The sequence below is a fragment of the Maylandia zebra genome, linkage group LG13, assembly GCF_041146795.1.
Source record: "Maylandia zebra isolate NMK-2024a linkage group LG13, Mzebra_GT3a, whole genome shotgun sequence".
Classification (NCBI taxonomy): domain Eukaryota; kingdom Metazoa; phylum Chordata; class Actinopteri; order Cichliformes; family Cichlidae; genus Maylandia; species Maylandia zebra.
Window position 1 is genome coordinate 18,116,466 of NC_135179.1, and position 12,009 is coordinate 18,128,474.

Here is a 12,009-nt window from a genome sequence, read left to right on the forward strand (position 1 = left end):
CTTAAAACCTTTAAAATATTTATTTAGATCACTAGTATTGTTTTTCAAGTTTCTAAATAAATAAGTGCATTTAAAATCATTCATCTTATGTATGCGTTTATCTAAACGTATACCAATTTGTATATTTCTATGTCACCAAGCACTTCTTATACTACAGAAAAGGCTGCTATGTCAAGCACAGAATTTGGTATCACGAGTTAAAGCTTAATTTTTTCAATTTAATCAAGAAATGTAACTAAATTAAAATCCCCCCTTTACCTTTAATTTTGGTGACTTCAACCAAAGAATACAAATAAATAAATAAAAATAAAGTAAATAAAATCACAGAATCTTAATCGTAACGTAAAATCACAACTGCCTAGACCTAAAGACAGACAACATACATGAAATTCACAGACTCTGAAATAATCACAGACAATAAGGATCCTTAAAATATGTTTCTTTTTAGTTATTAAAAATGAATTTTCTTTTTAATCACAACCAAAGTTAAGAAATGGGTGAATTTCCTTAATAAAAACATTGTCAAAAATGCCTAAGATAGTAAGTAAACACAATGATTTCTCATAAACATGATATGGCACAAACCTAAAGAGATGAAATCTCACATGGCAAAGCCCATGGATGCAAACAAAACAGTTGCCGTTTAAGTTCTGGAGACTTCGAGGCTAAGCATATGGTATGCTTATAAAGTGCTATTATGTATAGGAAAGACTAACAGTATAAAATAACAATGACAACAGGATGATTTTGAAAAAGCTGGAATTATTTTCATTTGACTTTAATTGCCAAAAATAAGCCACATTATTTATATGAATTTATATGAATAAATACTCTATTAACAGCAAATCTGATATCTTTCAATGATCCAAATGACAAAAGAATGAATGCACAAATTGTACAAATCTGGCTACGTGGAAACGACAGTTCAATTCCCGCCCAGAGCATTAAGTGGATCATCAAAAATGTTGCTTGAATCCGTTGCGGTACTGCTGTTCTCCTTGGATGGTGTTGTTTTCTTTGTTTTAGGAGGAGCCTTTGCCACTGGCTTTATTGTGCTTGTTGAGAAAATGTCATCTTTAAAGAACAGAGAGGCATACATAATATTTAGTCAAACAAGCCAGGCAGACAAGAGAAAAGGCGAAATTGAACATTTCCATTAAAAATAACCACGTGCATTTTATTGTTGCTTACCCATGTCGTCATCAAATATCGATTTGGTATCTCCCTTTGCCTTGGACTTCTCTTTTGTTTTTAAAGTGTCCGTCAGGTCAGCAAAGATGTCTATGTTATCATCAAACAAGCTGGCATCGATGGTCTTCTCTTTGTGCTTCTTGTTAACTTTAGGCACAGCGGCTACTTCGTCCTGAGAACAGACAAATGTTTGAGGAAATAAACCTCATTAGGAGTACGACACAGACAATCTCATTTACATAAAAATAAAATAAGAAGAAAGGTACCTGAAAGAGGTCCTGCTTTGAAAAACTACTGCTGTTCTTGATTTCTTTACTGCTTGTAGATGAGGGAGTGGAGCTGTTGCTCAGCCCAAAGATGTCATCATCGTCATCATCATCATCTTCTCCCAAAAAGGATGCTGCCTTGGCTTTTTTAGTAGTTGGTCTTGGCTTAACCTTCTGAAAAAGGTCATCAGTGTTGCCATCAAAAATGGATGGGAGTGTGGTTTTATCTTTATCCTTCTTCAGTCCCGTCCCGCTATTGGCCTGAGGGGGCACCGCCTTAGAAGTTTGCCTGGTGGAGGATTTGTTAGAGATTGAGGTTCCCCCAAACACACTGTCAGAGCCAAAAAGGTCATCCTCATCAGGAGACAGCAGCAGCTTGTTACTGTCCTTTACAGAGTCTTTCTTTTCAGCCTTCGAGGACACTGGTAGTTTTAGTTCGGATGGTCTAGGGGAAGCTTGGGAGGGTAAAGGTTGAGCAGTTGTGGAAATGGGTAAAGGTTGAGAAGGTGTAGAGGAAGGCAGGGCTGTATGTGCAGTTAAGCTTGGTAGTGTTGGATCGACGTGCAAATGGTCAGACTTGTCCGATGTAGGTGAGACTAAACCAGACACGGTGGGGTTTGGCCCAAGAACATTTCTACCTAGGGTCTCTTCTGTATCCTCCACAGATTTTTGGGCCGCTTGCTGCCTCGCTGCTCTGGACTGGGGTCTCCGAAGTGCGGAACCTTTGGTGCGACTCTGCATGACAGAAGATTCACACTAACAATGTCAACCCAGAAATCCGAAAAATAAGAAAGACAATAATAAGCCTCAATCAAATCAATCAAAAAAACAAAAACAAACAAAACAAACAAACAAAAAAAACAAAAAAAAAAAAAAACCACACCTTGTGTGCGCTCTGCAATGTTGTGACCTGGACCGGGGTGTCAAAGCTGACGCCTCCCTCTCTGTCTGGTCCAGCTCTTGCAGGAGTTGTGGCAGGGCTTGGGCTCAAGCTTGAGCTGGATACACCAGAGGAGGAACTGGGTGCCATGCCAGGGAATAAACTTGCATCTCCTGGCATAGTGGGTACTGCACCAGGGAGCAACGCAGCAGGGTTGATCATCAGACTGGCCTGAATGCAAACAAAATAGGGTCAAAGTGAAAAATATAAATATGATACTAACCTTTTTAAAACAGACTAATTATGTGACTCAAAAAATAAATAAATAGACATTTCTGGCTATTATCTATTCATGAAGTTTCTCATCATAGTTCCAAACAGCAGATCATTCAGAGAGAAATGAGAAACCAGAACTGTTGATGGAAGTGAAGGAAGAACAAGATGGGTAAGTGCCAACAAGTGAAACTGCAAAGTAGCAGGTGCAAACTTTGTTCCCTGTTTAATACATACAAATCAAAGCAGACAATATGCTTCATTTTGAAGATCTGAAGGTGGAATTTTTTTTTAAATTTTTTTTTTTAAAAGCCCAGACAGAAGGAAACCTTAAAAAGAAAGACATGTAAGTGGGAACAAGCTTTCCTCAGAAGGAATCAAGAGTGAAATGTCAGGAATGAGGACGTTTGATTCAATGAAAACAAAAATATTACTTGAAGCTTCCCAATCTTCGATGAGGAATCTTTTGGTTTTACAGGGCTCGGTGCGGGTTTCTGTGTGGTCAAATTACAGGTAATTACAGGTCAGAATTTAATCCAAAAGTGTTCAGCTAGAAAGAGCACTGTATTTCAATAAGGGAAACTATGAAATAAGTGCGTCTATCACAACATACTGAAAACCATTTAAAAAAAAAATACATAAAAAGTAAAAACTTAGAAGGAAGAAAGCATGATATGGGCAATTCAGTCTAACCTCAGTCTCTGATACAGGGTCTGGACTTGCGAGTGGTGCTTTGTCAACAGGCTTACTGGGCTTCTCTGCTACTTTCTAAGAATGAAAAGGAGGGATTGGATTTCTGGGTTTTGAGTTTACTTGACATTAACACAACTGATATTTTTTCCTACCACAACAGAAGCCCAAAATCTAATTGCTAAAAATAATCATACTGGTACCGGAGGAGGAGCTTTTGGCTTGATGGAGCTGAAGAGGTCATCTTCAATATCATCTGCAAACAGACTCTGTGCTGCTGGCTTCACTGAGCTAGGCTTGGAACTCTAGTAAAAGAACATATCTGCTTTTAGAGACACTATGTAGCTAAGTGAAATATGTTATCTACAGGGACAAGATAGACGTAAAAATCATATCAAATATACTGACTGTAGTTTTTGGTGAAGTGGCAAATAGGTCAACATCTGGGTCGTTGTCCTTCTGCTGTGTGTGACTGAACAGCAGCTCTTCATCCTGGAACACCCCGGTGCTCGTTGCCTGCGGTCGCTCCTCTATAGACTATAAAATAATATCCAGACAGACTTTTTTAACAGTTACTACAAGAGAAATAAAATCATGCAATTCAATCAATTCTTCTGAAGCAGACAAACCTTTACAGTGTTTTTTGTTGTGGGTTTACTGGGCGTAAATATTGGATTATTCCAATCCCGTTCATCTTCCTCCTCATCATCAAACAGACTAACGGTCTTTGTTTTCACTTTCTCTTCCTTCTTTTCCTCCTTTTTGACATTTGTTGGTGGGCTGTCTTTAGACAGGAAGATGTCATCTTGATCGTCTTCGTCCAACGGGCTCTTAGTCGGCTTGTTCGGGAGAACATTAATGCCTCCAAAAAGACTCACAGCTCCAGCAGGCTTCTTTTTACTTTCGCTGCTCTCTGACGATGATGGTGGTGTTACTGGCTGAGTGTTCTTTGTTGCAGGTTTCTCCTGCACTGATGGCTTGTCCTTTGATGCTGTCACAGAAACTGCAACCTCCTCAGACTTCTGTAAGACCGAGGACGACTGAGAGGTCACATCAGGTCTCTAAAGAAAAGAGTTATTTATAGAATTTGGTCTGAATACAACAAAAGGGTGTAATATATTACACAGAATCTCAGTTTAAATATCACTACTGTTTGCTGATGCTTTTTCAAATGAAAGACCCCTTTAAAGATCACTGGAGCGAAGCATCAAAGCAAATGTTAAATACAAAAAAAACCCCAAAACGAATCATGAGTGCACTCACTTTCGCTGGGGTTGCTGCGTTTGTGTTAGCAGCATGTTTGATGCCAAAGAGGGAACCTTTATCTTCATCATCATCACCCTCATCTTCAAACAAGAGAGCAACCCTCTGCGGCTTTGTCTTACTATAAAGAGTGGCAAAACAAGAGGATATTTAAGAAATCCTGTCAAAGAGCGTTGCAAAAGTTGCAAAAGACTAAGATCAAAGTCATTCTACAATGAGTAGAAATATTCTGCATGGAGGAAGAGAAAGTCTGTAAATACCTTGATTCTTTTGTTGGAGCAAACAAATCATCCTCATCGTCATTAAAGAGGGTGCTCTTCTGAGCTGGTTTGGCACTGGGGAGACTGGATGGGGCACTTGCACTGGATTTCATACCTCCGGTCTTGGTCTCTGGTTTTGTTGCACTACTTTTTGAACTTAGCCATTGGTCCTGTCATTTGAGAAAATAATCCATCATTTAATAAAGTGCTGGCAGGAAGAATTGGAATGTTTGGTTTTTTTGTATATATTCATACCTCATCATCACTGAAGAGTGAACTGGACACAGGCTTAGTGGGCTGTGGTGTGGAGGCTTTAGCTTGAGGTGGTTTTGGTTTAGATTTAGCTACAGAGGCAAACAGATCCTGCAAGCAGAAGATTCATCAGATTATAGTGATGCAGTCTCACCAAAATAAGACTAACTTCATTTAAGTTTGTGAAGAAATATTTTCACCTCTTCATCCTCATCATCAAATAAAGACAAAGGAGCCATGGCGGGTTTGCTCTGGCCTGTAGTTTCAGGCTTAGACTGACTCTTAATGTTGGTTGAAAATACCTGTGGAAGGCAAAACACATTTATAGTGTAATAAAATGTACCAGTGCTGTTTTTAATTTTACCCACTGATGTCTGAGAGCCTTACTTGTGTATCTTCATCATCATCAGAGAACAGGCCTCTGGTCTGGGGTTTCTGAGGCTGCTTGACAGCAGCACTTCCAACATCTGGAGGCAGACCATTCTGAAATCCATAATATGATGATGTGAAACCGAATACAAATACCTTTCTGACTTTAAAGCGGCAGAATAAGGTTTTTAATCTTATGAGAAAAACAGTGATAAACAGTAAAGAGAAGTGAACTCTGTCAACAGGAGAAAAAGCCAGCAGTGTTTTCCAGACTAAATTGAATTTGGCCTATTTTCAGAAAGCACTGGAGTTTCTGCCCTTGTTTGCACATTTAATATGATCTGTGCCTGACAAATGACTTATTCCACAGGCAGGAACAACCACAAAACAAATTGCACACCCAGACCTTCATGGAATAAGGTAAAATTCAATATACAGCCAAGTCTCCAAATAGTTGATGGCGTATTATGAAACACTGCAAAAAAATTTTAAAATGCTAGATGGCCTTCGCATTCAAGTTAATGAAGCCAAATTGAGAGCTTTTTGCCCAAAGTCCTGCCATTTTGCAAGTGAAAACACAGTAAATTTGATTTTGTCAGGAGAATATTGTTAGACAATGTTCCATTCAGACCTCCTCTGCTTTCTCAGACTCCTCACTGGTAGATGGCTGCCGTTTCTTTAGGCCCTCACTGAGCAAGCTTTTAGTCCCAGGACCAAACATGGAGATGGCCCCTGCAGGCATCTAAACATAAAAATTAATGAATGTATGAAACTCATCTTATACACTTAGTCATCATGTTTCGCAGCAGCGATAAATGTGTGCGATTATACCTTTTTCTCAGGTGGATTTTCCTTATCTGCTACTACCTCCTTGTTTTGAGGTGGAGGTGCTGCACTGAACTTGTCACTGAATATGTCCCCATCATCATCATCATCATTACTGAAAAGGTCAACAGCTTTCTTGGGTTTGGATTTTTCTGAAAAGTAAAAAAGGAAGTACAATCACTACATAGTCAGTTCAGAGTGTGGAACTTATTTCAACTTTCACTGTAGCGCTTAGGTTCCCATTTTCATTTCTTACCTGAGTCAGCTTTTTTCAGGCTTTTACCACTGAAGAAGTCGTCGTCGTCGTCGTCATCGTCGTCGTCTTCCTCATCATCAAACAGCCCACCCCCTCCTCTGACAGCTCCTACTGGAACCTGTTTGGAAGGGGCAGTGGTCTTAGGAGCTGGAGTCCCATTCTGTTTGCTTTCCTCTGACTCGGAGTTGTTCCCTGAACTGAAGAGGCTGCTTTCTGTTGGCAGAAAGTGACTGACTTTATTTAAGGATGATGACACACACTCACAAGGTTATTTAGCCATCATAAAACTAATTCCTACCTGGGAATATTGATACAGCACCGACTGGAATCTTCTTTATAGATTTGGTAGGTTCTTGGGTGTTAATGAAAAGATATGCGTTAAGTTATAGGTCCACTTTTTAAAACATCTGTAAATATTTTATGTATATTGTTCTCTCACCTGCACTTTCTTCTGTGCTTTTCACACTTTCATTCACAGCTTTCTTCTCTTGAGACACAGCAGGTTTTGGTGCCTCAGAGAAAAGATCACCCTGCATGATGATACAACAATACAAGACAACACAGTTCAAACAGTCTCTACAATGTGGAAATCAGGTGAAACAGAGCAACCGACAAAATAACTTTATCACCTCGTCATCATCATCATCGAATAAGCCTTTCCCTCCACTGAAGAGGCCACTTTTCCCCCCAAATGGTGAAAACTCATCATCCTCTTCATCATCATCATCCTCCATCTTTGGTGGCTTGAACATGTCATCACTGTCTTCCTCAGCAGCTGTTACAATGTCAATTAACAAAACTGAGAATAATGGAATCCCTGCTTTGGAAATAAGTGATGGGAAAAGCACTAATGCAAAAATCATCATGTACTGATGAATGAATGAGTATCCTACCCTGTGGCTTTGCAGGCTTTGGCTCTTTTCTGCTTTTACTTTTCTTCTTAGATGCCAATGCTTCAAATGTATAACACGGTAGAAAAAAACAAAATATCTGAGCATGCAGTGATGAGCTGTAATGCTTTCTGGGAAATCTTAAAAGTAAACTTGGATGCACTCATTTTCAATCAAATGGAATACAATGAGCGGAAAAGATGAATATTTAAAAAGTTTCGTAATAACAGGACTCACATGCACGATCTCCCTCGGGTTTGTTGAACGGTTCACCTTTGATTCGGGCAGCTAGCTCATCAGCAAATGACGATGGACCTGTATTCTGAACGTGACAAAAACAAACAGAGCAGATTAGAAAGCAGAGAAGAAAAAAGGAATCAGACATTTCCATAACACTGTTGTTAGTCCTTTATATGGGCGTAGCATACTTGTGTGTCTTCGTCATCCTCCTTGTCTGATTCCCCAAAGATGTCAGAATCTTCATCGTCCTCTTCATCATCTTCATAACTCACCATGGAGGACTTCTAGGCAAGCGTAGGAGAAAACCCCCCCAAAAATACCAAAAATGTTAGTTATATTTTATTTTAGCATGTATTGTAGTTGTTAATGTGTTGGACAAATAGGGAAACAGGTTACCTTCTTAATACTATTGTGAACTTCCTCCTCCTGATTAAAATCATCGTCTGAATGCTGTTAAAGTATTAGAAACACGAATAAATGTAAGGATTTAAAAAAAAAAAAAAAGAAATATATATATATATATATGTGAAAAAATGTGAAAATGATATTACTTCTTCTTTGTCATCTTCACTTTCAATCACACTGTCCCTGTCACTGTCAACTGACATTTCTGAAATGACAGAAACACTGTTAGAAATATACGTTACTTTATGCGAGTGCCTACATAAGCTATCGTCAGTAATAATGAGTACTTTACCATCACTTGATAGGTCACCAAGTCCAACATCATCCTGTTCCATGAAGGCCTGGGAACCAATCAGATACGGCAGTGGTCTGTCCACATAAAGATCCTAAAGGTTCAGGAAACAGGAAGTAAACAGAAAATAAATTAAATTAATGTAAAGAAACATTATTAATAGGTTTTCTATAGTTATTACAATAATCCCCTTTAATGCTTCAAAGATGAAAGCACACCTTGGGCTCTAGGATTGCATCTGCTCTGTCTGACACCTCCTCATCCTCCGAGTCAGAGTTTCCTGCTTTAATGTCCAGATGCTCAAAGGCCGACTCCAACACTTTCAGACCATAATTCACAGCTTCCTGCATCTTAGGTATCAATTCTGCTTCTTTCTGCTCTCGAGACTTCTCCTTAAGGAAAACCACACATAATCACAGTTATGGGAATAGTTCAAGAAATACGAGTAACAGGTGCTGAATTTCTTAACGTACCTGCTGAGGCTTCTTTTCTGAAGCCTCAGCCTTGGGTACAGTCTCTTCTACTTCTTCATCATACACTCTCTGAAACAGGACATAAAGTTAAAAGACAGATTACATCGTGTAAACTTCACCAAAAGAGACCTTGGATCACTCATGGCTCCAATAGTGCATCAATAAGTTGTGTGAGTTATCATAATGTACAGACACAGCTAAGCTATAAAGAAGGAATTGCAGTGTAAATGTTTAAAAGCTATGCATTACATTTTCTATAAACTGTGTGTTGGACAGCATCAAAAAGTCATTAAAGACAGAGTGCAAGCAGCTGTCTGTGGTCTTGGTGTCACGGATCAGACTGTCCAGTTGCTTTTCAATCTCGTGTGTCTTTGACAGCATTCTCTGTGAGAAATCTTGAAGAAAGAGGAAGAGCTGTAAAGAAAAGGAAATTGTTAGACATTATTAAGACAGGATAGCTTGCAGGATGACTTTCAATTCACCAAACAGAACATACATCTTCTGTTTCTTTGCTCCATTTCAGAGCTGGGGAGGATCTTCCTGACTTACCCCTGAGTCAGCTGCTAAGGACCAGTTGGCGCCGTTTTGTCGCATCTCTTCAAGAGTCCAGGGTCTCTCCCAAATCTGAGCATCTTTCTCTAAGTGTTCACTCCTGCTTGGGCCATTTGCCATTCCCTCCGGCAACCCACTCATCTGCAACCAGATCACGTGCTTCTGTTAATGGATTTAATAATTCATACGAGCCCTTAAATGCCTCTGAAACCCCAATGGTAAAAAAATAAATAAATAAAACCTCAAATAAAATGAAGGTTTGCCTACAATGATTCAATTTTTATTTGAGCTTGTTTTGAACAAATGCATTGAATGTCAAAGCTTGGTGATGAAAATAGCTTTTAAATATTTTAGGGGTTTTTTTTGTAGTTTTTGTAAGTGCATCATCCAGAAACAACTTTCCCCTTACCAACAAGTCTTCAGACACTGAAAAAACTATTCATATCACAGAGATAAAGTAGGAACTGAGGACCAGTTTGTCATATTCTCTACATTTAAGGTGACCCAATAAGCTTGGAACATTGTATCAAACAGACAAATCTGTTAATAATTAACCTATAAATTTTGAGTGCAAAACTGTACAATATCAGTAATTAATCTCACTGCTCTGAGATCAAAAGAAATTACAACAGTTAACACAAACAATGCGGTCTTTGGAAGGACTGTGGCACTCCAGATCAGAGTCAAGGACATCGGCATGGCCAAATAAAAAACCCACATGATGCCTCCCACAGCTAAACAGCCAGCATGAACTCTGGTCAAAGGTTTAAAACTCTCCACTGAAAACAACTGTGGGTATGTCACTACTACTACTACAGTGTTATGTGCCTATTCTCCAGAGGTCAGCTACTTTCCTCCTGTGGTGTGACGCTTGTATATTGTGGATACAAACACCACTTTTCCGCTGCGGGAAGAGCCCAATGTTGGTTGGCCACAGTTCGCTGGTAATAGAAGTGCATAGCTGATGCTAGAGATCCATTCCAAGTGCTGCTGTATGCACGTATGTGTGTTTTTTTTTTTTACTTAAACAGTAATTGGAAAAAAATGCGCATGAAATGAAATTATCACAGAGCGTCGCAAGTCCTTATAATACAACTCCATGTTTAATAGCTCTGTATGCAGCAGGTGCTTATACAGCATTTGTACTAACATAGCTAGACTAGCCTAGCCAGAAAAAACATTTAATTGTAACGAGATAGTCACCGCTACTCGCTTTAGCTACGAGTGGTTTGAATGTGATGCAAGTACCTATTCTAATCCAAGACCTTTGAGCCAATTAAGCCACAACAAAGCAAACCAAAAACTTACAGCGGTCATTACGTCTGAGTAAATCGGAACAGATTACTTTTCTGGAGACCTTATCCAAATATAGATTTAAAAGTTTTCATGGGAGGACTGTCTGTGCATGTGCGTGTGCATACAGATACTGACTGCTTTAAATATGCGCCTGAAATGCAACACGATGAATGCAATTATAACTTATAACTTCCTCTTTTAACTTTTATCATTCTACTAATATCCTTCGACACAACATGTTCTGCAATAGTGTTACAAGTTTCCGGAAGGAAGCTTGAAGAATCCACAGAGTTGCCTAAATGTCATTTCTTGTAACTAGAATTTCTTTCTTGGTAGAGAAAGCGCAGACTGTTTGGCTAACAGCTAGCTTAACTTAGCTAGCCAACACCAACGGTGGTTGCTGCTGTTCCGAGCTAACGAGAGTGACACACACACAGACAAAAACCACGCACTCCCGAGCTTACCTTGACGACCTCTGGATAAATGCTTTCTAAGACGGTCAAGTGTTGTCAGAAACGACGAGGAAAATAAGATCGATTATGCAAAATTTGGCCTTTCCCTCATTGGTCTTCTGACAGGTCAGCCATATTCTGTCTGCAGACAGTCACCTGACTGTCGTTGCCCAGCAACATAGTGAAAGTGGGGCGGAGTGGAACAGACCAAACGGCTGGCTTTCCGCGTTGGGTGACTGGTGTGGTTGTCGCTGCATCTCATTCATGTTAGTGTTGCGTTTTATTTAAAATACATAGGTTATTGAATGCCAGAAGAAATCCGATATATATAAACGAGAGCGAGAGAGAACAATAAAGTAACGGCAAAGCAAAACTCTTCATTCACGTGTCAGCTGTTAACAAAAAACGAAAGCAAAACCGAATACATTTATCTGTTATTGAAATTACAACAAGACCAAATACCCCCCCCCCCCCCCCCCCCAAAAAAAAACCAACCAACCAAACAAACAAACAAACAAACAAACAAAACAAAAAAACATGGCTAAAGCCTTTCCAAACACCAACTGTGCATGTCATGGACAGGGGGGTGGCGCACAAGATTAGATCACATTTTATGAGTAATCGGTTCGTTTCAGACTTTTTCTTCGTCTTAAACAACTAAAGAAGGCCTATTTTGTAAAATCTTACCAACCTCATATGAGTATCATGTTGCAAAGGCAAATAATTTACTTTTTTCTTATTAGTTTTATTTGCTATAGCAAATAAAAGTGCTCAGACCGCTGATATTCTTGACCCATTGATGAAAAGATTGAGGTACGCATGAAATGCTTGGTAATGTGGCTGCGTGAGTTACGTGGCACTTCTTGACACCAGCTGTGATCAGC

General features: G+C 39.3%; 1 protein-coding gene across 4 annotated transcripts; it reads right to left on the minus strand.

The window, feature by feature from the left end:
* Positions 1-424: 424 nt before the first annotated feature.
* On the minus strand, positions 425-11,296 carry washc2c (WASH complex subunit 2C). 4 transcript variants are annotated; one of them, XM_012919227.5, is made up of 31 exons: positions 11,138-11,296; positions 9,375-9,518; positions 9,075-9,239; positions 8,826-8,894; positions 8,571-8,744; positions 8,353-8,446; positions 8,207-8,265; positions 8,052-8,105; positions 7,844-7,939; positions 7,653-7,737; positions 7,419-7,478; positions 7,155-7,300; positions 6,965-7,055; positions 6,824-6,877; positions 6,526-6,738; positions 6,276-6,421; positions 6,076-6,186; positions 5,463-5,558; positions 5,276-5,377; positions 5,079-5,186; positions 4,824-4,993; positions 4,564-4,684; positions 3,930-4,322; positions 3,709-3,837; positions 3,504-3,605; positions 3,304-3,378; positions 3,045-3,104; positions 2,341-2,568; positions 1,458-2,192; positions 1,192-1,363; positions 425-1,074 (listed from the first exon to the last, which is right to left on the minus strand). In XM_012919227.5, the coding sequence occupies exons 2-31, from the start codon at positions 9,516-9,518 to the stop codon at positions 926-928; spliced, it is 4,401 nt and encodes a 1,466-aa protein (XP_012774681.2). In that variant the 5' UTR covers positions 11,138-11,296; the 3' UTR covers positions 425-925. The 4 variants fall into 4 exon arrangements, with proteins under 4 accessions (XP_012774681.2, XP_012774680.2, XP_012774682.2 ...); XM_012919226.5 differs by having other exon boundaries at positions 3,930-4,361; XM_012919228.5 differs by lacking the exon at positions 3,045-3,104 and having other exon boundaries at positions 3,930-4,361.
* Positions 11,297-12,009: the final 713 nt, after the last annotated feature.

What these genes read in the sequence shown, in the direction of transcription:
- washc2c (XM_012919226.5), bottom strand. Translation starts at nt 9,518, where the DNA reads ATGAGTGGGTTGCCGGAGGGAATGGCAAATGGCCCAAGCAGGAGTGAA. An exon ending in AAAGCCTGCAAAGCCACAGG is followed by an intron (nt 7,301 to 7,418) that starts GTAGGATACTCA and finishes ACATTGTAACAG; the next exon opens with CTGCTGAGGAAGACAGTGAT. An exon ending in CCACTTCACCAAAAACTACA is followed by an intron (nt 3,606 to 3,708) that starts GTCAGTATATTT and finishes TTCTTTTACTAG; the next exon opens with AGTTCCAAGCCTAGCTCAGT.